The following is a 24588-nucleotide window of genomic DNA, read 5'->3' on the forward strand; positions in this document are numbered from 1 at the left end:
TATCCGAGTCATAAAGATTTGTAAATAACATTCAACATTACTTACACGACATAAGTTAGGTTAGATATTTGCACAAGCTTTTTTGAAAAACGATTGTCATCGATAAAAAGTAATTGCATCGTCAACGATGAAATAATATTTATTCAATCAAGAAGTGAATACTTTTTCGTTTCCAGTGAAAAGCTAATTCAATTCGGACCAATAAAAAGTAAGTATACACTTCCCACTGGCACTGGAAATGTACATCGAAAAGCAGATAAGGCGTTTGCTGCGAGATCGGCGGTTAACGTACATACGTGAATCTTCCTCTCTCCCTTCCCTCTCCACGGCCACCGAGTACGGGAGAGGTGGTAGTGGGGCGCGTTGAGCGCGTTCTCCCTCAGTCCTTCGCGACCGTCACACCGAGACACATTTACGCGCGCGCTTCATATGTGATTTTACACACACCACGTTCCGATAACGTACACTAGCCGCCGTCGCCGAAGCAAATGCCATATCTGCCTTTCAGTGTACTACCTAACTGTTTAAATACTTTAAACTTTAAACCATTAATAATTTAATCTTGAATTATCGATTTCACTAATAATACATTAGAATTATATTGCTAAAAGCAAACCTTACGTTAAAAAATAGCGGGTTTGAAAAGAAGATTAAAGTCAGTTCTTTTTTTTTTTAATCATTTTTATTACGAAAAAAACGTTATGTACATTTATCGTCTCTGTATATGTGTATATGTAAATAACTAAAAATCTATAACTATAACAAATTGTTATCCTACATTCATCTTGAACAGCTAATAATTATATTTTCCTCAGTTAAGTTCTCAAATGCTTAACTTGGTCAGTTAAATCAAGAGATTCAAGTTTTACAACAAAAAAAAAAAAATAAAAATAAAATAAATAAGACTGCAAAATATTTCTCTATTCGCTTTTCCGTAATAAAACTCGTAACAAAAAATATTAATTTAATAACATATCAATTTGTTAGTATATAAACATATACATACATATATATTATAGCAATTCGATAGCAAGTCCATTTTTAATTTTACTTAAAGACACGAATAATTTGCAGTCGTTATCGACAATGCACATTGATAAAAGAAAAATATATAATCTAAAATATTTAAATTAATGTGTTATTTTAATGAACTTGTTAAAATACTGTCAATGTGCTTTTGTCGTCGTGATAATCAAATGTGTCTCAAGTAATAAACGCGATTAAGTCACTCGACTCGTGCACGATGATATCTTAATCTAGAAAAATACAGTCTATATTACTTTTCTTTCTTTGAAAGTATACAACAGTTCATTCTGAACCTTTTTAAATGATCGGAACCGCCTAAGTCTTCGTCAAACGCTCGGACACGCATGACAATATTTGTACCGTGTCTATACTATCATATATCGATATTTAGTGAAAATCTTGTATAAGAATTTCCGTATGAAAGATTGATGAAGGTGTGATTGAATCTCTATCAGCAGTCCTTCGTGAAATATCCCATTGAACAATCGTTCGGACATTATAATACATAATAAGTATTTTTCGCTGATTAAACCCGAGCGATTGTAAATATCGGTCAGGTCAGGTCAGATCAGGTCGTTTAACTATTTTTCAACCGACTTCCTCTTGTACCATCCGGTCTTGTCACGTTAAAAAACGTTTGAACGATACCACTGATTTTATTCCCTCTTTTCTTGCTTCAAATTATGCGGATATTCAAACATCATCGCCCTCGTCTGAAATTTAGATGTGAGAATAAATTCGCATTTGCGACATCAATGTAGTGAGATCAAATCGTTCTCAAGTTACCTTCCCCCTCGTCTTCGCCTTCTGCCAGATGAATATCATTCTTTTGCTGTTCTTTATCGTAATCGCCATCGTATTGATCATCACCACCATTAGCTTGCCCATCGTCCAATCTAAAATCACAATTAAATGCATTTTTAAAAGATTTAAATAAAGAAGACTTACGTATAATAATATTATGCGATCTAAATATTTTATGCATACTGATAATGAATACGCTCTTTATAAATAATTTTTCTATTACGATAAAAATACTGGAGCTTACCCAGGAACTCGGTTAAGTTCTTCACCGACCTCCTGTACTCCAGGTCCCACCCTCAACCAAGCGTCTTTTGCTCTCCTTTCGAGGTGTTCACCAACGTGTCGAACGGGAGGGTTTGCAACAAACGGTGGGTCCAAATTACCGGCTTCGACTATCGGTTCTTTTTCCTGTTTATCATCTGCTGCATTCCCAAGAGCGAGTTTTGGCGGCGATTGCAAATTATTATTAATCGCTACAGCTTCCTCCCGCTTTCGAATTTCTTCCTGACGCTTATCCTTATCCGCATCGTCGTTCTGCTCGATGATTTCCGGTATGGGCAATACGCCAACCGGCACCTTAACTTTCGACAGGGGTCTGGCTGGTAGAGGTGCGGGCTTATCAACCACAGATGGTGATACAGCCAAATTAGCATTCGCTGTAGTGATGTTATCTGCTCTTTGTGAACTTGCCACGTTCTGAAAAAAATAATACACATAATTACATACGGTATAGTACGATCATGGAGCGATGGCAAATGAGAGAACTGCTGGAGAGAACGTCTTTAGTTATTCAATCCTTGTAATTGCATGATTATATGATAGAACCGGTTATCAATAGTTGTTACTTATCGAAATACGTTAAAACACTTCTATTTTTTGTTTCATTAATTCCATGTAATTCATTTCTATATTATTATCAATCACTGACAATCTTACTACATAAATTCTCTACGATGTAGCTGTATAAAGTTTTATTCGTATTAAAAATAAAATCTGTTTAATGACGATAAACTACAAATGGAAATGTATGATGCAATGTTCTATTGGTGCAACTCCAATTGGAAGTTATATTAATTAGCAATCTGAAAAGAGCAGCTACACTGTGTAAACAAAAACAAGCTTTCACAGTTCAATAAATTTTCAAGCGCTTATTTAGCACAGTTAAAGGCGATGGCCTCGAACAAAATTAACTGACGTTGGCAATATAATAAAAGCGCGATGCAGAAGCTGATAATAGTTAGGTTGTTGCCAATAAAAATGCAAGCAGATAAACGTAATAACAATTTATTAATGCATTATAGAACACAGATATACAGGCACATTCAGTACAGCTCACGAGCCATTTTACGCATACACATAAGTATTCTATTTCCGATAACAAAAGCTAAAGAAGATAAAAGATTGATCAAAAAGATTACATGTATATATACACGAATATAATTTCTATAAATTTCTACAATTTAGGTGATTCATACGTATTGATTTAAAGTAATAAAATCTCTATAAATTCTTAATATTTTTTTCAAAAACATTTAACATTTATCTAAAAACATTTCAATTACGTAACGGTAAAGATATCTATAAGATTGTCAATTTGCAAATAATTCACTCGTAAATACGTAATAAAAAGTTAAATGCAAGATTTAACGAATTGTACTACGAGGCACATCACGGTTTAAAATCCCATCTATTCTTTCCTGCAAAATTTGCAGTTCGTCATCTTCTGCATGGCTTTTGACACCGATTAATCGACCAGACGCGACCGTGGACGCTCGCTCAACGGCAGGTTGTACCAAAGGTTGCTCGGCTTGCGAACCCGGCACCACCGAAGCGTCATTCCTCGGACCATCGTTATCTCGAGTCAACGGCGGTGGCATTACCTGTTTTCTTTGTTCTTCTTCAAGGTTATTCTTCTCTTCGTCTATAATGTTCGGGCGCTCGACAACATCTTTCTGCTGCTTTTGCTGTAAGTCGTTAGCCGAGGGTTCGTGCTGCTCGCCCATCTCTTTCACTTCACTCGGACCAGCTGGAACGATGTTGCCATTCTGCTGAACGAACCTAATATCGTTGGCTGGCTCATTGGCGTCGTCGTTTAACGTCTTTCCCACCGACGGAGTCGCTTCTCCGACTGCGCGATGATCATGAGACACGTATGATGGCTGCGGCGCACTTACCTGTGGCTGTTGCTGTGGCGCCGGGATCGGTTGGGAATCTTCTTTCTGCAACGCCGATTGTGACACTGACGCCCGTGGAGTCATCAGAACTGAACTAGGAGATGTACTTCTAGCATAGAATTTCTGAAATTCATAAAAACAATTACAATTTTTATGTCTTTACATAACTTTATAGACTCTTCTCGCAATTTTAAATAATATAAATTAATATAAGTTAATATTGACCTACAATATATAATTTGTAACCGTAATGCTATGAACTTAATGTTATTTAGTAAAATACATTAATATTAAGTTATGCTTTTAAGAAACGAGTGACGTACTTTAGCGCTCTCCAATTCGCGTCTGAGCTGAAAGATCTCTTTCCTAAGATGGTCGACGGTACTACCGGTATTGTCCCTATTTTGCAGCAGTTCGTCGTACTTTTCTTGCAGTCTGGTCTTCTCATCATCTATTTCCAGGTACTTGGTTTTCAAGTGCTCCAAATCCTTGAATTTGTCTTTTTGAGCTTGCCGAATGCGAGCGCGCAGGTCCTGCAGCGTCGATTCTAGTCTGTTGGTTTCGTCCAATGCTTGCTTCTCGCGCTTCTTACATTCCTCCTGTAAATCCTGATGCTCTGTTTGCAAGAGCTTGTAGGTCTGCTGAAGCGAATTGAACCTTTGCATCGCCTCTATACTGTCCTTATCGCGCAAAGATTTTTCCCGCGTCGCACGTTGTTGTAACTCTTGCTTCACAGCGGCGTTTGAGCTCTTTTCCTCGGCCAAAGACTTTTCCAGTCGTACTTTGTATTCAAATATTACTAAAAAAATTATATATTATCACATTAGTGACGTGTTTAATTATAAAAACATCAATTAATTAAAATCAGCAATAAATAAAATTATAAAAATAGAATATAAATTCTTGATTTATAAAGTTTGTTGTGAATGTGCAATTTAATTATAAAATCTACATACCTTGTAATTGGGCAGCGAGAGATTCTTGCTGATGAAGGCATTGCACTTGCATTTCTTGAAGCCTAGTCATCTCCGAAATGGTGTTGCGGTACAGGATCGTCAACAAGAGCATTACCACTGCGCAACCCCCGTACAAAGCCAGGCGGCCACCTCGGCCTCGACCAAGCCGCGAACCGCTCATCACTGTCGACAAAAAACAAGTAAGTATGCTCGTTATAATATCTCGTTATAAAAACAATCGAGGCTGTCACATTTACCAGCGGTATATCTGTGCGCTTAATTACAGATTCATATATGCGTGTACTTGACACGTTATAAATTGTCATAATGTAACGATACGCAAGCCCTCGCTCACACGTTTTCACGTAAAGATATCTATCGAGCAGAGCAGCGAAAAAAACTAAAGAACGGTATTAGATACTAAGAAATAAAATAGATAAAAAAAAAAAGAACAGAAGGATTGAACATAAGGAATATCAGGGTCGGCCATCCAGTATTATTAGTGTAATTTACGAAACATTCTCGCTGGCCTCGTTGGACCGACGAATCGTTTAGCTTTCACTTTCGTTCCTTTTCGTCCGTATCGTCCTATTACCGTTCAGCCTCGGAAAAACGGAGAAACATTGCCCAAGTGCTCTTTTGTCTTCGCCAATCGAATCTCTAGCAGATAGAAACCAGTTACCGCAAGCTATTTAATTCCTTAACTTTTTGCATATAAGCAATTGCATTTTATTAACAGGAGAAAAAAAGTTTGGCATAAAACTCCTGCGATAAATCGGAGATTAACTTTAAATTAACAAAAATGCTTCTTTAATTAAAAATTGAACTTTATCATTTAATTATATCGATTTTAAGCAAATTATTTTAAAAACGTGTTGCGTGCATATCAATCGCCAATTCTGAGAATTAAAACTAGCTGCTTTCACAGATCTCTCGCAATTTACTTTAGTCCATCTGTTCTTCGCATTAGAGCCTCGCGTACTTTTTCTTTTTCCTACTATATTCATGAGAATTTTCGCTGAGCAGAACAGAAAATATCTGAGAAGACGAAGCGGTAAGAGGCGCGAAGGGTTGGTAGCTAGATTCGAGTTCACTGACATTTCGGAGCACGCGCGATAGGAGTCCTGTTTTATTTGTGAACACGACACGGCAATGAGAGCACAACAGTGCCGTCAACAAACGAAAACAAAAAAGATTAAAAAAAAGACAATAACGAAGAGGAGCGCGACGCGCCCAGCCACACGTGTATGTACCGTTCGCGCGGAAACGTGACGCTTGTTCGCAAACGGACCTGAACTCGTACGTGCATCTGGCATTCCGCCACGAGTTGCGGAAGCGTCGTGCCGATATGCATATTGTCTTCGTAACACACATGCAGGAAACACCAAGTCATCTGAGATAATTTTCAGTTCGAGTTCTGAGTAGGAAACGCATGGCGAAACATCCCGCAAATTGGATTTGAAACATTCACCGCGACGCGCACCAGAGCACCTTGACGTTCGACTTGGCAATTAACTTGGCAGCGACAGGATCCCCGTAACTGTTTATTAATCGGCGAGCTAAATGCATATAGATTGCGTTAAAATGCGTATCCGACAGCTGCGGAAACACCGAGTGATACAAGCCGTTGCAACGAGGCGTACTTCTCACGTTGGTATGAATCTACAATAATTTACATAATAAATTGTTGACATTATTACCATTGTTGACGAAGTAAAGCTATACTGAATATAACATTGATAAATTACCGCGCGTTGTAATGCGTCCAAACATATTAGTCCTCTGATTGCAACGCGGATAAGACTCGCGGCGTTGAAACCGAAAATCCTTATTACTTGATTACCAAGATCATAACGTGAGTTCCGTTTGAGATTAATTTCAAGCCCGCCGGGCAATCGTGTTTACTTTTAATTCACAAGTCATCCTGCACGGCGTTAAGGAATAAAAGCACAACTTCCTTTTTTTTTCCCTGGAGAGAAAAAGAAGACGAGCGTCTCTTCTCGGTGCAACGACATTCATTTATTCATCGACCGCTGGCGCTTCAAAGGCACTTCGATAGTATCGCCTAAGTCATTTACAAATTGACCGAGCTCGTTTTATCTAACGTTTGGGGACCTTCGTTTCCTTGCCACCTTCGTGTAAGTCTTTCGGAAAAGTAGCTTCTTACGTATGCAGTTAGGAAATACCTTTGTGTGCAATTGTACACTTGGATTAGATTCGTTGCGGAGATGTACGTGCGCATGCATACTTTTTTACATTAACTTTCCTCTTTCCTTTCGCTCGAATCCCTCTCACTCGTTCTATCTCCGGCACAAAGGGGAAAAGATGCACGCATCAGGACTACTGGAAATAAATACTCTGTGTAAATAAAAAATGATATAAAACTGAATTTCGCGAAGAAAATTTTTATACTAAAAAACTGACGATAAACCTGATAGTAAGAAAATTTAATCTGAATCGCGATCTCGCACTTGATAAAACGCGAATAGCTCGAGATTAGCCAGAAGTTTATTTTTAGATCAACTCTGCAATAAACCTATACTTCTCTCTCTCTCTCTCTTCTTCTTCTCTCATCAAGCAGTTAGACTAGAATTTTATCTAGAAAAGAGAAAATTTTCCTAAACGCTAAGATAAGGACTTCAAGTACGTACTTAATAAGTTTTTTGTCTTTCTTTTTTTCTTTGGAAAATTACAATACCAAGAGATTTTCCAGATTAAATAAATTTTCGTGGCAATTAGAACTCAGTGATTATACCTAAAAATAAAAATTTAATAAAATCACTGTTATCGTATTACAAGAATAATTAATGTTCGTTATTTATTATTATGCGTCATAATAAAGATAATATTATCAAATATTATCAATCATCTACCATTGCCTCGATGTTCTTTCACACGTGAATCTCCGGACTTGGATTTTTAAGGCGGATTACTTTATCCGTGTCTCTCTTATGGTGTGCCTTAATGCATCCGCTTTGGCAAAAAATTTTGATCGACCAAACGGATCGATGGAGATGTGTCGCATTGTCGCGGATCGCCGTTACCTTTTCGTTCTCGGATTAATTAGCACACGACCATTAGCGTGAGGCGACGCGACACGTAGACAAGCCGCGTGCCTTTCAGTTGATCCCGGGACCAACAGACCGGCAATCTGAATGTGAGAATGTCCCTACAGCTAAACGACGGGACGGCGTCCATCCCGCGATTCGTACACGTGGAATCGCGCGAGTGACGTCTCGCTCGCGACGAGATCCGTTCCCGGATCCGCCGTCGAATTAGTGTCATTAATCGCGCAGCAGAATTACCATTTGCGTGTAAATGATAAAGTACACCGACGCTTCGCGGGATCTGCATGCTCGTTAATTCTTTACAATCTCGTTCGACTTGATGAGAAAAAATTGCGCAATCTCTAAATGAAAATTAACATTTTACAGAATCACCGGGATGAAGTTAATTGTGTAAAAAAAAGTTTTTTTTTTCCTCATTTTTGCACTGACGTGTAAGCGAAGTTATAAACCTGTTTTAAATATATATTACAAAGTTTCCTTTATGCGATTATGCCGCTAAATATAAACATTTTTTTACACGGCAGATGCATATCGAGAAAGTAAAGCGTGTGAAAAGAATTTTTTTTCCTAAACAACACAGTCTGCTATCTTCACGCAATTCTTCATACAATTTTTTATACAAATATATATATTTTTTAATTTTAAAATATATTATCTTGATTAAAAAAAAAAGAAAAAAAAAAAGAGCTAGATATACGTACTCTGTGAAATGTAAATGAAAATTACACAAAAACGAAGATTCTCGAGATCAAACGTGTACTTGAACGCGGATAATAATTTCGCCGCTGACGAGCGCACTTGATTCTTATTAATCGCGCAGATAATAGCGCTGCTGATTACGTACGACAAATTTAAGGTTATTATAAAACGACGGTAAAAACTGCGGCTTATTACGTGCGACACGTGAGAGAAACACTTCCACGTGCGTTACCATAAAAACAGGCTTTACGAGCTTAATTCCATTAAGCGACGTAAACAATAGCGTAACGTAAAAACGACGCGGAGTCTCCGATAACGTTTTCCGCGGATGGAATTCCGGGACGAGGCTGGCGAGTATTTTATTTGGCATCCGCGTTAATTCAATCTTTACCGGGTGACCGAGGTCGGTTAATGCCGGAGCCATATGGCAAAGAAAGATTTTTAAGCGGAAAAGAGCGTCGCGAGGTAGGACGAGCGTCTCACCGAGGAGAGTTAACCTCTAGACGTCGGCAGTATAGTCACGTCTCTTCGTATCTTCGTCGAAGAGAAGCTGCATCAGCAATGAGCACAATGCTGGTGATACCACTGACACCGCGATAAGAAACGTCGAAACGACGCTGCCTGCGGGCTGAAGCGTGGCGCAAACGAGGAGAACGCGAGAAGAAAAAGAAGAAGAACGCACTGACGCGCCAACTTTATAGCGATGCTTCGGAGAGCCGCGTCCAGCGACGCGGCATTCAGTCTGATTCAGTCGCAGTGAAACGTACCTCGTGTGCCCGGCGCGACCGACGGCGAGCCGCGCTCAGCTCTCCTTCATCGCCGCGCGCGTCCCTACGTCAGCGTCCTCGTCCTCGTCCTCGTCGTCGTGGTCGCCGTTCGGCGAAATGGCGACAATCCGTCGCGACGCGCGTGCGAACGATGACTGCCGATGGCGCCAGCGGTTGCACGCGGCCGTTACTCGAGAAACGTGGAGGCGGGGGCGGACGACACGGCGCGGCGACGCGCTGACATAGGCGCGGTTTATCGGCATCCTTTCGGCGTCCGCGAACCGGCCTCGCATACGGAGGCTGTAAGTAAAACGATCTGTAAAAGGGACTCGCGAACTCTAACGATTCGCTCGTTTCTCAAGTTCTGGGAGGCGGTTCGAGAAAAGATTTTTCCGCGCCGAACAAGATGGTGCATCTCGAGACGCGATTGACAAGTGGCGCCCCATCGGGCGAATGGTCGCACGGACGCGTGACTCAGTGACCAATCAGTGATCGAGATGAAGAATAGTGAAGTTTTTGTTGGCGCAAACAACAGTTGGTGATACTGTCATCTCGCGGGGCACGGCTCAACGGGCGACGGCCGCTCAGTTAGGGATCTCGGTTGCATCGTGTCGGTTCGCAAGGACTACTCGCTATCGCACGCAAGCGTACGAGGGAGAGCCGAAGCGCGCTCGCACCCGCCGCGCTCTCTCTCGTCCTTCATCTCTGTCTAGTCTGTCATTTTCTCCGTCCGTCTCTCTCGCGCTCTTTTCCTGCGCCGCCCATCGGCTCGGGTGTCGCGCTGCGCGTCGACAAGAGAGGCTGTTGGAAAGGTTTCGCCGAACGACCGCGTCGACCTGGCCATCGCAGTGAAGCGAGGAGACCCGCGACGAAGCCCGGACCCCGGAGAAGAAACACACGGCCGGAAGTAGGAAACCCATCGCACGGCGGACGTGCGCTTTTATTCCTCCCTCCCAACGTCGCGCTATCCTTGTCTCTCCTCCATCGTGCCTGTTCGTTCTCTCTCTTTCTCTCCATCTCCCTTCTCCCCCGTCTCTCTCTCCCTGTCTCTCTCCTTCGCGCTCTCTCCTCCGTCTCTCCCGCGTCGGTTCTCTCGTCGACGGCCGTCGGGTCGCGCCGCGCCGCGCTGCGCCGCACCGCCGCGTCGTGTCGTGTCGCGCGTCCGAAGCCAGACCCGTCGCTCCGCGAGCCGCGCCTCCTGTACCCGCGTGATAAAACAAGGGAAAAAACAAACACGAGGGAACGAGGGGCAAGGACGGCCATCGCCGGTGACAGTGACATGTGCGTTGCTCCAGTGCCGTGCCCCGCCGTCGTCGTCGCCGTGGAGCCTGCACGCCAGAGCTACCCGCCGTTCAACACTGACCGTGCCGCCGCCGCCGTCGTTGCTGCGCTGCTTCGGAGTCGACCGTTGCCGCTGCGACGCGCCTCGTCGACGATGCCGCCGCCCGCAAGATGCTGTAAGTATTCCACGTACAATTCTAGTCCGCCCGGCAACCCAACGACCGTCCAGCGAGTCTCAATGGCCGTTCGATTTCGCCGACGGGAAAGCCCGTCGGCTCAGCCCGCGCTTTTCCGCTAGCTTTGGATTATTTATGTCCGATATCCGCGCTTCTCGTTTTCTCGTCTTCTTCTCCCCTTCCCTCCCCCCTCTCGCGACTCGCTGCTCCCGCAGTGTGGAATAATAATTTCTCTTGGCATTTCTCTTTCCGGCCGCGTATCGCTCGGCTTCCTCCTCGCGCGCGTGCCATCGACGCCCGTACCGTTTGCTCCGCCGGTCGTGCGTGTCGGTTCGTAGCGCGGAAGGAAAAACACGACCGTATTCCGGGAGACGTGTCGGGAACGGGATCCGCGAGAAAATCGCGCGGCGAGAGAGCTCTTCGTCTATTGATTCCCGCGGGCGTACGTGACCGCCGACGACGTCTTTCTCGCCCGACGGTCGGCGACCGCGTTCGTCGTTGCGCCGCGAAAGTCCCGTTGCGGAGAGTTCCCCGCGGTGAGCCTTGCCGAATCTCTCCTGCGAGGCGTAAAAACTCGATCGATCTCGTCTCCGTCGGCAGTTTTTTTTTTTTCTCTCGAATTTGGCGATCGGCCCTCTTTCTCTCTATCTCCGTTTATCTGCTCGAAATCTCGGATCTCATCGACGTCTGAAACGCTCCGCGTTCGCAGCCGACGGCCGGAATTTTCGGCGCGTAAGTGTGTCGCGTAACAGTTGTCCGCGAAAGAAAACGCCGGCGATCGGGGAACGATTGATTATGCAGCGAGAAGCCTCGGTAGAATAATCTCCCTTTGCGGAAAAAAAATGAAAACTCGCGAACGGTGGCGAAGCTTGATATCGGGTGGGGAAAAAAAAAATACGAGAAAGAGAGAGGAAGAGAGAGCGACGTTATCACCTCAGATAACGTCGCGTCGCCCTCTCTCTTCCTCGTTCTCTTTCTCTCTCTCGTGTGCTCGGCGCGTAGTACAGAGCTTTAGGCCCTTTATTGATTGGAGTTTTACCCTACTGACTCATTTCCCACAATTTCGCCGAAACAAACACGGAGGTCCTTGCCCGCGGCCTGCATCGCCTTGACGAAGTACACGGGATGTCGCGTTAAAACGGCTCTTTTTCCTCTCGGTTAGCCCTTCACGTTTAGCGATAACGAGTGACCGCCTAATGAAGGGACACGGCGGCGGGTTTTCGTCGGCAAAAGTAGAGTAAAGCTTTTCGATGGCGTTACTGCGCAGTAGGACGAGAGCCTGACCCCCCGAGTCGACGCTAACATGGTGGTTCGTTCAACGCCGTGAACGCCGCCGGCTTTTCCGCCTCGGGCTTTCCCCAATCGGCATTTCGTCCGGCGTCCCGGGTGGCCGGCTTATCGACGCGATTTGCGATTGCAATCGGCATCTGCGAGCCGAGAACCCATTATAACGCCATTAGCCGCCGCGAAACTATCCCTCGGTAACTGGGATATCAGTTCGAGCGAAGCTCGTCATTGTTCGCGATAATTAGATCGTTTCCAAGGTAAAAACCTTGCCAGCCGCGAGACGATCGAGACGAACGGCGTAGCATCGCGATCGTTACCAACCGGCTGCTCTTCGCGAGACGGACACGCGCATGAATTCGATATGCCTCCGTGAGTCTGGACCCGATTTCGTTTCACCGGGTCCGATACGGCGAATCTGTTACCAAGCACCTCCGGTAAGTTCGACCATCTGCCGGGAAAACCCTTTGATTACATAATTAACGCGTCCCGCGACTCCTTACCCGGGTTTCGTACACCGCGCGCGTTAATTACATTACCCGTCCCGTTGTAATTCCTAATCCTCGGCGTGTTTCTTTATCGCGGAAACCAAACGCGTCGGCGAAGCCGTAAAGCGAAATCGTTAAAACTGCACGGATGGTCTCGCAAGCTTCTGTCCGCGGAGTTATTAATCTCCCGCCGACACTTTTCGACAATAAATCGATACTCGGCGCTCTATATTTTTCCTTCGCCTTGTCGCGTGACCGCGGCTATATTGCTCGCGTCAGCGGCTCGGCAACGGCGGATTCTACGATTGTAATTGAGCATCATCTCTGGACCGCTCGCTAGAGACGTGTAGTTGTCGTCGTGGACCCGCTACCTGGGCGCGTTTGTCGTAAAGGGTTAAAAAGCGAACCGGGACGCACGCGATGAGCGCTCGCCGTGCTCGTCAACACGGTCTATACGTTGCACACGACGTTGCGAGGGACGGTAAACCAATCTTGCCGGCCGAGCATGGCTTCGCAAAGCCCGTTTCGCTGGCGGAAGAAAAAAAAGAAGAGAAAAAAAAAATAAAGTAGGCCCCGCGCGTCGAATTCAGCTTCGAAATCCCGACGCGGCGGATTATAGCCCCGTCTTTCTTACGCGCGCGAGTCCTTAATTGCGGAGTAAATAACGCTCACGTCATTTTTGAAAAATGAAACGACAAACTCATGGGGAGGTTGGGCGGAGGCGGAGGGGAGGGAAAATTTATTGGACTTTGATGTAAAGACGCTCTGTAATGGTACTTCTAATGAGTCTGAAAAAAAAAGAAACTGTGGCACGGCGAAGTAATTATACACGAAAAGCGATATACGCCTCGTTTAACGCGACGTGACCGTTGAATTTAATCCTACGCTAACTGAAACGCGGCTCTCTCGCGTCGCGAATTCGCGATTCGGAAACAGATAGCCGCGTTTAGAATTACGTTATATAACGAACGAAAGAGGCGAAGATAATTATAGCGATTCACTGATAGATGAGATATAAAGCCGTGAAAACCTGAAAAAAAATTCACGCGTACGAGGATGATAAAATGAATTATCGTGGGTAAAAGGCCCGTACGCGCATTCGCATTTGATAAACGCGCGAAAATTTTCAGCCGCGATCGTTCCGGCCGTTTTCGCAAAAACTTTGAACGGGCACACGGTCGATTTGGGAATGTTACGTGAGTTTCCGATGGCAGGAACACCGCGTTATCGATTCTGGCGTGCTTTTCGAAAGCATTTCGCGTGCTGGACGAAGATCTGAGCGCGCGATACGCGTTCTGTGACGTCACGCATCGAAGTGACGTTTGGGATTGAAGTGCACGAGCGAACAGGCGAGCTCGCGCTGCCGATGGATCTCTCTGTTAGGCGTTGACGATGGAGAGGCGCGTTGCCGACGACGTCGACGTCGACGTCGCCGTTGCAAGTAGGTCAACTGGACTCGTGCGCGCGGCCGAGGCGATGCTCGCGACCGCGAGACCGTTTCGCTGTTAGCGCACCTAAGAGAAGCGATTCGCCTCGCAGTGTCGCGTTTCGCCGATCTGCCGCGACGGAAAAGCGCACTCCGCGACAAGCGACGTGGACCAGGCGGCCCGATTGCGTAACGCCGCTGCCCTTTGGCCATTAAAACGCGGACGGCAAACAAAGGTACGGAACAACAGGCTCGGAATAATGCGAGTGCAGTTATAACGAGGCGTTCGACTTTTCAACGTTCGATGCCGATCGGTCAGTCGAGGCGTTTTCATTCTCCGCGAGATTTCCCGTATCAGTCGCAACTTGGTATTAAAATCTAACGTCCCGTAATTTTCGAGCCTTCAACTTCGTCGTACGTCGCTCGAGTTCGCGAACGTAAGTGGCGGCTTTTGAATAACAGATATGGCAATTGTTTGTTACGTGGAAATAGATAATTCGGTACCGTCGTCTGGTCGCGCTGTCTGTCGGTCAGCTTTTATAAAGCGGATACCGTGCGAATAATTCGTTTCTTTCACGGATTTTTCGCGAGTAACACTTCTCGACCAGCCGGTTCGTCTTCGGGAAAAAAGCGTTTTCATTGTTGGAAGTATCGGCTAGGTCAAGGTGGCTCGGATTTGGCGAATCGTTTCGAGAAGTAACCTCGTACTCTTATATCGGGCGGTGACAAAATTGTCTGATTCGCGATGGATGATTAAGGAGCGCGACGTAAATGGACGTATCAACAAGTACGGGCTCCACAACGCGGAGCAAGCCGTATTAATTATGTACGCTTGGATTACGTTTACATTGCCATGGAAATGCGCCGATCGATAGCCGGAGGGAGCGCCAGGCGAGGGAGAGAGCATAGTTAGGAAGAATCGGGGAAAACCCATAAGGAAGGCGCAAGAAAGTTATGGCTCCGGCGAACTTTTCTAAATAGGGTTTCAGCTCCGTCGAGATTTATTACGCCCTTCGGGACGCGCATCCGCAAGTAGCCACCGGGTAAAAAGGAAATATGAAATCTTGCAGACACGTCGGATAAAAGATCGGGATAATTAGCGTCCTTAAATCTGCAATTAATTAGTCAATTTCCTAACCACCGCTAGGTAATAACTGCCAATATTCCGTCTGACGATTCGTGTCGTGCCGTTTAAAAAGAGAGATCGTGAAAATAGAAGACGAACGGAAGGGAATTTAGAGAAAATTCGACGTGGGAGCCATTGGAAATCACTTATCGCATTTAAAACGATAAAATCCCGCGAGATGTTGGATTTCAGCTCATTTGCGTGGAATTATCGCGCACGTTAATAATAAATTAATCTCGCATTAATCGTATTGCTAAGCGAGATGATTGTTCAACGCCCATATGTTTAGTGCGCGTGTATTATATTTTTGATTTATCCGTTGTTGCATTGTGCGCCGATATATATCCTTTCAAAACAGCTGCTTGACATGCCACGGCGGGAAAGAATTAATTGCACTTTGCATTTAGCGGCGTAATCAAAGCTACGCGAATGCAATTCGACAACATTGTTATCACTGTATAGATAGCAACGACTACGGCCAAAATAATCTGCGATTAAGCGGCAAGTGCCCGTTGATAATTCAACAAAATTAAATTAACACCGAGATAATTTTATCTCGGATGATTTTCAACATTTTCCCGGCTGCCACGTTTTTCTCAAATAATAATCGATAAGTCTACCACGACGGCCACCGGGTCGATCGCGCTTTCAAGTTTAATGCAAACCCGACAGGTTTTACTTTGTTAAGAGGAGATATTCGTCGAACGGCGATACTGAATGGCGTAATCTCGACCGCTTTAATCGTCGACGCTATAAATATGCGTTCGGTATTATAAATATGGAAAATGTATATCGCTTGCCGGTTGATTATACGATGATGATTACAAATATTTTCATGCCTCTTGCATATCGCCGTTATTTTAATAATTCAGAAACGTGTTCCACGATAATCACAATCGATAATGAAGTAATTGAAGCTGAGTAATTTTTTTTTTTTTACTAATTTTTTATTTTTTATTTATATAAATTTTTTTTTTTTTTATCGTATCAATTCTCGCATTGATACTTAATCACGGACGTGCTTGATAACTCGGCTTCTACGAGTAAGACATTAATACGAAATACCACCGGCATTCGCGAAGAATTGCCAACCGCGGAAACTCTCATCTCGTTACTGTTTTTATCCGCGACAAAAACCGCCGGCTAGCATCGGATTTTCCGAACGTGAAAGGAAAGGAAAGGAAAGGCGAAAAATCGTACGGTATACAGCGGATTTTTCCATCAAGGAATGAATGTCGCGTCGCCTTCTCTCCGCATTACACGAGAAAGGACAGAGATGTTGAGAATAATAGAATTGATCGAATATTCGGATGTTAAATTAAAATGTTGACGCAATACGATAAAAAATCTTTTTACGTGGGGCTTCCTAAGCTCGTAAATAATTCGCGAACTTCAATGTTTGCAAAATTCGACACGGATAAAATTAAATTAGAAAAAAAATCGACTGAAAGAATAAAGTTGCAACTCGTCAATTTAATTTAACTCACGTAATCAGTTTTTATACGCAATATTAGCCATGATCCTAAGTTTATTATCGTGGAATTTTACTCGACCGTATGAAAAAGATACGCATAACGTAGTAGAAAATAATGATTCTCTATTTTAAAATTATAGCAAGTTGTAAAGCACATTAGATGTTTCAGATCTAATCTCTTCGCGATTAACTACCACGCATAATAAAGCAATATATATACTATATAGATTCAACAGATATCAATAGGAGACCAGAAGGCATATCAACTGCACTGCTATCTCCATTCTCGCTTCAAGTATTACTGATTCTCGCGGCTATTTTGGCGGAACGCGCTAATTAAATTTTCTTAGCTAAAGAGCCTCGATTTTTATTTACAACGAGCGGCCGTACGACATCTCGGAAATATCGTTTTGATTTAACAGGGACGAGAATCAAGTGGCATCCGAGAGAAATCACTATTTGCCATTCTCGCGCACGATTTCCCTCGATAGTCTCGCGCGGCCAAGGACACGCCGCGTGCTCGTCCTTGTCGCCGATCCTATGCACTCGAAATTGACGTCACCGTCCCTCCGGATCGTCTAGGTATTTCTGCGCCGGCTTTCGCGCCAGAGCTTTTACTTTTTCACCTGTTGAAAATACCAACCGATTCCCATAAGTCTCCGCAGAGACGAGGCCCGCTTCTGGCGCGTAGTGGCGTCCAAGTTCTATTTCTAGGTTCTCTCCCTGTCGACGACGACGACGACGAGCGTCGGGTCGACGTGGCGAGTCGCTGCGCCGCGTCGCGACGTCGCGTTTCCCGAGTTTCCGGCGCCAGCGTCGATGTGCGTGACGCTCGATATTTTAAGTTCCACCCAGGACAGAGGGGCGCTCTCCCCCGCCGATCTCTTCCTTTTCCTCCCTCTTCGTCGCCGATTCCGTCGTGTTGCTTTCTTTCTTTTTTTTTCCCCCTTGTTCAGTATTGCTTCATTTCCTACTTAAACGTTATCGCTTAATCCAGAAGTCCGCACATCCGGTCTCGCCGACAGATCTCTTTGTGTTACATCCACCCTGCGATCTTCTTATTTTGTCGGACTTAACGAAGCGAGCGCGATACATCAGTGCGCTTTGCCGTCATTAAAACTCCTTTTATCGCGACTCTTAAGTAACACCCTTAATAAATCTCGCATTTTCCTTATTTTCCACTTAAGTTACGTAACACGACGTCCGTCGCTGCTTAAAAAGTCCGCGAGGCTTTTAACTTGTTAAAGTTTCAAAGAAAAGAAGACTTTAAAGTAGTGATTATTACTTTAAGAATAATGCTGTTAGATCTTTAGTTAAAAAAAAAATATTTAATTTAACGAAAAATTTGATATAACACACAAGAAAGTGAGTGAAAATTTTCTTTTCTCTCCACTTCTTCGTTGTATCATATCCTGCAAAAAAAAAAAAAAGAATAATATTTGCACCGAAATATGTTAAAAGGGTTCTATTCTGCTCCATCCATTGTTGTGGCTTGAAAAGATTTTCTTCTCGAAAGATGGTCGTGCGAGATGTGTTTCCTCCGCGGTCGGCATCGGCTCGGTTCTCGGCGAAGGCAAACACCTTTCTCCCTGTCCTCTCCTCACTTCTTTCTTCTCACTTTTTCCCTTCCACCTTCTTTCTCCTTGATCAGCATCGAATCTCGGTCCTCGCGTTCATGCGAGAGTATCGAACTTCCGCGTGACTAGCGAATGCCTCCTCGGAACCGCGATTTCTTTAACGATTGAAATGCGATTTTTGCCAACCAAACTTGGTTCGTGATCACCGCAGAGTCGGCCGAGCTACTCGTGTCACTGTTACCGTCGTGTTCTAATTATTAATGAGCAAACAAATATGAAAGCAAACGTATCGCCGCTGCGATAATCACCGGAAGCGCGAAACGAGGGAAAATATAGTATTAAATAGAAAAAATTGAAAATTGAATTCAACATCTTTGAGTGCGATTTTTCTTGCCTCTTTCTTCTTGCTTTCTGAAAATTCCGGAACTGTTCCTGACCAGCTTCGTCGTTTTTATTCCACCATCGCAATTGTTTTTGCTCAAAGATCCATTTGTCGCTATAATTAATAAGATGTATAATAATTAAGTCTTTCTGCGAAGGTGTCGATTTAAAAATGTTCTCTCCTTTTCTTTTCAGAACTAAATGATGAGGCTAAAGGACTCAGCGGGCAAACATGAGGGAAAGAACACCCTCTGCCGACGACACCCCCAAAAGGGCACCACCGGCACCCAGCAGAGGTGAGTCTTTTCAGTGAAAGTTTTAACCTTGCGACCTTACTGCGATAAAAAAAAACGTCCGATCCATTGAAATATCGTGAATTATAATTCATGATGACACGTTAATAGTTATTTAAATCACGAGAAACCTGCCTCCCGCGAGAAAACAGACGCGAGAGATCCGCTCGTCGTCGGTTTAAGAATCGCGTCGAGTCAACAACAAGATAATGATGAATTCTTTCGTATACGCGGAGTGTCATATCTCCATTGCCTCGTATTTCATCGATGTAAGACTTCGCCGCGGTTTCTGCGGTTTTTCTTTTCGAGTATTCCCAAGGCTGACCCGGCCGAGATATTTAGCGCTGCGGATAACATTCGGCTCGTGTTAATAAATCGATCGATGACATTAATCGACATTGCGTAATATTCGTAATGCAATCGTCGACCTCTGTGCACGCGGCCGCGAAACGCGAGCCCGATTGCCTGATTACAATTACGTTTTCCGTAACGATTGTTTTCGAGATTCTGACGAGGTGATTGAGACGTGATGATGTTTTCATTGCCGATGGATGTCCAAATAGTTACTTTTTCTGTTCCGAATCTCGGGAGATGATAAGAATGATACATTCAGTTTTATCAAGACTGCACGCAAAACAACGATAAATTGCAAGCGTTAAAAAAAGAAAAAAAATGGTTTGAAATAAAAATACCAACAAGTTGCGGCCATACGAGCTTGCAGCGTTGAACGATTTTTATTTTATCACGACGTGTAATTGCCGAGTCACGCTATTCTCGAGTAACCGCATAGTCTAGGAGTTGCAACTCGACGTCTTCGTCCTTACAAGTTACAGAACTTGTTTTCCCTAATCAAAACGATGCAGGTACGCTAAAAGCCGTTAATTTCAACCTCATTATCTTTGTTATTACCTAATCACCTTCGACGCCGCGTAAGTAAACGCCTCGCGGCCGTGGATCGGTGTCGCGTGCGTGTACGCACACGAACGTATCGCGCGATATCGAGGATATCGCGCGCGTCGTATACCGCGTACCTCCGCGCTCTCCCCGCTCGTCACGTTGCGCAACGCGGTGCGGCGTGTCCGTCATATATTCACGGACCTCGCGGCTCTTATGTATACAAAACACACGCGGGATTTTGAAAGTAGTCACGCCGGTCGTGATCGTAATCGCCGCGAGTCGTTGGCGGCTGCGGTTAACTAATTATCGAGGCTCGATCGTGATCGGGCATCGGCGAATCTCGCCGGCGAGCGATCCGCTGGCCGTGGATCTCTCGATCCCTAGAATTCGCTGGGACCAATCCGGAACGTGAGTCCATATTTTTATGAGATCCGACTTGGGTGAACTCGTATTTTCCATCGTGGACGTTGTTCCCGCATCCGAATTCTTCGAGGCTTCTCTTTCAGGACCTCTTTCCGGATCGTCGATACGTAATATCGTGTCTTCCCCTATTTCGGGATTAGAAGCGTTTGACTGAGAGGAGAAATATTTTCCGGAATTTGTCCAAGGGCAGCATTTTCTCCGAGAGAGAGAGAGAAAGAGGTAGAGAGAAAAAAAAAAATTCCATAGAAAAATTTTCTGCGAATTATTTCTGAAAATTACGTCTGAAATTATTCCCGGATGGAAAAAAAATTTCTTTCTTCCTTCCAGAAATTATGTCCGGTGTAACTTTTCGAGAAAAATACGCTGCGAGAAAATGAAAGAATTTTTAAACCGACGAAAATACAAAAGAGAAGAAAACGAGAAATATTTGATTTTAAGCATATGACGATTAAACTCATTAATTATTTTAATTTTTATATGTATATATTGTGTACTATTTCAGTGTCAGTTAGCTCAATTATTACTATAGACAATAGTATAATTACAGATACTAATTTGGCTTAGTATTAAGCAAATAACTTATGTTATTACTTCATGAAATATCTGGGTGCGATGTATGCGAAGCCGCGGTGAAAATTAATCACTTTAGAGATTAAAACATAACGAAGAGATAAATTGTTTTAAGATAATTAAATTAATTTTTATTACGAATAGAAGATACAATATTGCTCGTTATGAATATATTCCGCCCCTTTTTCTTTTTATTTACGGCGATTCTGATGCATTACGTTGAACGGCTCCTGGGGATTCCAGAAATTCTCTGAAATTGCGCATTCCTGGCGGGATCGGCTCTTTCGCAATTCTAACGATGATAAAGTCCCGATGGATCTATATACTACGAATCGCGCGGAACCGTATATAAAACGCGAGGAAGGGAGAAAGCTCAAAAGGGACGTAGAAATAAATCGATATCGCGTAAAACGGGGGTGGACGGTGTATCGATATCGTTAATAGCCCGCGATAGGCAAGCCATTAATTACCATTGTTGTCAACGCCTTTTGCAAAACGAACCGGATGGCCGAGAGGGATTGTCGCGGGTATTACTAAGCCGGCCGGTTTTTACCACCTCGGGGCTGTTGTCAGGGGCTGCGGTGTATGTCTGCGTTCTACGGATGTGTGTATGCGCGTGATGTACATACATATCCATCTATCTCTCTCTCGCTCTCCTCCTTTCTCCCTTTCGAAGCTCACGCCACTCGTACAACCGTAACCCCTTTCGACGTGGCAGAGGGACGGTTATCGATTCTCCCAGCCTCCCTTCTCCCCGACTTCCGGATAAAAAAAAAAGTGTCGGCAGAGAGACATAGCCGAGGAGAGCCTCCTTTCTTTCTTTCTGATTTTCTCGCGATGGATAAAGCCCCGTTTGTCGCGATTTTCAATTTCTTTTCTGATCGGTAAACGTACCTTTTTCGAGCGCGACGCTAATTAGAATGGTCCACAAGATTGGCGGAACAAAAATGAGATGATTGTATAGGTGCACATTTGAAGACCAACGCTCACCGTGGTTTATTTTATTTTTTTTATTATATTTTTTTATTATTCCAAAAAAAAACTACCGACGAAATAAATTCAGATTAATTAAACTTAATTTTTACAGTGAGTGCCATTACACACGAGACGTGAAGTTATTAATTAAGACTTAGTTAACCCGCTTTATCTCAAGACGCGACCGGGGAGGAGAATCAATTAAACTAAGATTAATATTGAGCAGCTCCGGTGAACAGAGGTTTATACGATAAGATTACGTGAAACTTCGCCAACCCTAAATGAACATCCGGCTCATTTTGCTTTGTTCCTGAATAACAACAGTTTGTTGTCCCAGGTCTGCCGTTTAATTTCGATACAATTATTTTGTCCGATGGAAAAATAAATCGCCTAACATTTAACGATCGAAAATGCCGGATGTTGAAAAGCGATGTTTCGCGACGGCGGCAATTACAAAGGAGTATCTCTTTTAGAGGCGGCCTCGGCGGACGTATCTGGTAGTGAAGCATCGAACGACGAAACGATTGAGGGTTATCACACGGCGAAGTTTTTGTCCGGCATCCCTTCGGCGTCCGGCTCAGCGTCGTCGTCCGATAGAATGGTAGCGTCGACGCAGAGCTTGGAGGATCTGGGCGTAAACCATCCCGCCAACGCGGCAGGGAGTAACGCCGACCGTCAGCAACATCAGCAGCAACAACAGCAGTTGCTGCAGGAACGCTACGGGCAGGCCTACAGATCATCATCGGCGCAGACCGCCCAGGATAAGCGGTCGAGGCTGAGCAACGTGATCAACAACCTGCGCAAGAAAGTGCCGGATGGAGCTCCTGGCGGAAGTTCCTCGCCAAGGAAAGAAGAGGACGATCGGACTAGCGTCGAGAGAAATCTGGAAAATTTAGAAAATATCGAAAAATACTTGACGGTGCTAAACGGGGTGATTAAGGACAACGAGGAAGAAGAAGACAAGAAAGCGGAGAAAGCAAAGGAGCTGGAAAAGCAGAGAATAGATGCTAATGAGGAGGAAGAAAAGGAAGAAGAAGAAGATGATAGTGACGACGATGATAGTGATGACGATGATGAAGAAGAGGATGAAGATCGGAGAAACACAGCGGTCAAATCGGAGTCTTCGAATGAGGGTGATAATGAAACCGCCGTTGTACCGCGGTTAGAGGATTCTGCGATGGTTGAAAACGCCGAGGACACCGAATTCTCAGAGACTGCAGACTGCTCGAACGTAAACAGGGCGGTAGAAGACAGTCTACGAGATTTGGAAGCTAGCATTAGTAAAGAATTAATGCAATCTCCCTCGAAGATGGAGATCGAACGTCTGGATGCCGAGGCGAAACGATCGTCCGACGATGATCGAAGTGTTTCAAGAGAAAACAAGGAAAGTCGAACGCTGAGTGCGATTATAATGGACAGATTGAGTGAACATCAGGTCGAGGAGAGGGCGAACGTCGACGACGGTAGAGGAAATCGTACGCGTGACGAGCTCGCAGTTACAGAAAATGCCGAAGTACAAGCGATCTGCGTCGAGCTGCTGAGCGATCTGTTGAGCGACGTTTATCGTACAATTGACGATCGCGAGAAGCAAAAGGCCGAAGACTGCGAAAGGACGAAGAAGACTGACATGGTCGAGTCGAGGGTGGAAAAGACCAAAGATTCAAGCGCCAGTGTTCAGGAGCTCTCCGTGACGAGCTTGCATTGCAGTCTGCCCTTGGACAAAGTCGCATCTGTGCTTCAAAACTGTGAATCGGTGAATTCGCGACTCTCTTTAGGCTCGCCTCCGAGTCTCCCGTCGGCGCAGAAATTGAAACCGTTGTCTTGCAACACTCCGCCGGTCAGGCTCCTCTGTCTCTATTGCGACAGAAAGTTTTTATCGATGTCTTTGCGGCAACGACACACGGAGAGAGCTCATCAGCTCGGGGGTGGCAGGAGATCGGAGAGAAACCTCCGCAAGCCCTCCCAAAACTGCCAGTACTGTTCTGAGAAGTGTGCCGACACCCTAGAGGCGCTATTCCAACACATGGTCGGTAGCCACGGGGATAAATACCACGCGTGCGTTCAGTGTTCGACGAGGTATTCCACCCGGGAAGCTCTGGTGGGACACACGATGGAGACGCACGGGGGAAACGCCGAGAGGATCAACCAGGTAAATGTCGCGGAAAATCGATGAATGATGCGAATGCTGTTTCACGTGCCTTGGAATAGAATATAAAATTTTAATAGCTTTGATCGATATTTATGAGGTATTAGAAATTCTGTTAAAACTTATTAACCTTCTACTTTTGTATTCTATTCGTGGCTAATTTATTAAATATTTATTACTGATATTGTTTTTATAATGAGTATACGTGCTTTTAAATCATTCTTTTCAAAATTATATTAATATAATTTTAATATTAATATAGTTGAAATGTTTTTAATTTTGTTATGTATTTACATATTAAAATTATTTAATAATTATTAATTAAAAAATGTTGTAAATAATGGAAGAAATTTACTGCGATAAGAATAAAAATAAAAACATCCTAAGACTTTATAATAAGTCGTTGTGTTTCTTGAAGGACAAAGAAATTTCACATGTGAAAAGAACATAGAAATATTTTTAGATCTGCGCAAAAATACTGCCACTTAAATTCCAATTAAAATTATTTATTAATTATTGTGACGATAAAAAATTTTTTGTAGCGTGCTCGTAGGTTTTAAACAAGCATGTGCTCTTT

At 44.1% G+C, this 24588-nt stretch overlaps 2 protein-coding genes across 12 annotated transcripts in view; one reads left to right on the forward strand and one right to left on the reverse strand.

Moving 5' to 3' along the window:
• Nucleotides 1-676: 676 nt before the first annotated feature.
• LOC139109837 (Golgi integral membrane protein 4) lies at nt 677-9664 on the reverse strand. 11 transcript variants are annotated; one of them, XM_070669216.1, is made up of 9 exons: nt 7834-8083; nt 7612-7715; nt 7147-7303; nt 4961-5143; nt 4328-4803; nt 3711-4127; nt 2075-2526; nt 1813-1922; nt 678-1739 (listed from the first exon to the last, which is right to left on the reverse strand). In XM_070669216.1, the coding sequence occupies exons 4-9, from the start codon at nt 5139-5141 to the stop codon at nt 1720-1722; spliced, it is 1656 nt and encodes a 551-aa protein (XP_070525317.1). In that variant the 5' UTR covers nt 5142-5143; nt 7147-7303; nt 7612-7715; nt 7834-8083; the 3' UTR covers nt 678-1719. The 11 variants fall into 11 exon arrangements, with proteins under 11 accessions (XP_070525312.1, XP_070525320.1, XP_070525311.1 ...); XM_070669211.1 differs by lacking the exons at nt 7147-7303; nt 7612-7715; nt 7834-8083 and adding exons at nt 6252-6622; nt 6709-7132 and having other exon boundaries at nt 677-1739; XM_070669219.1 differs by lacking the exons at nt 7147-7303; nt 7612-7715; nt 7834-8083 and adding an exon at nt 6252-7132 and having other exon boundaries at nt 677-1739; nt 3711-3875; nt 4005-4127.
• Nucleotides 9665-10071: 407 nt separating this feature from the next.
• Nucleotides 10072-24588, forward strand: part of LOC139109815 (serine-rich adhesin for platelets) — a 34099-nt gene continuing 19582 nt past the window's right edge. The window contains exons 1-3 of the mRNA XM_070669164.1: nt 10072-10951; nt 18903-19003; nt 22339-24014. Coding sequence (XP_070525265.1) covers nt 18940-19003; nt 22339-24014 — 1740 coding nt within the window. The 5' untranslated portion in view covers nt 10072-10951; nt 18903-18939. The remainder of the gene's footprint in view (nt 10952-18902; nt 19004-22338; nt 24015-24588) is intronic.

This window comes from Cardiocondyla obscurior, linkage group LG18 (assembly GCF_019399895.1).
Source record: "Cardiocondyla obscurior isolate alpha-2009 linkage group LG18, Cobs3.1, whole genome shotgun sequence".
Classification (NCBI taxonomy): Eukaryota; Metazoa; Arthropoda; class Insecta; order Hymenoptera; family Formicidae; genus Cardiocondyla; species Cardiocondyla obscurior.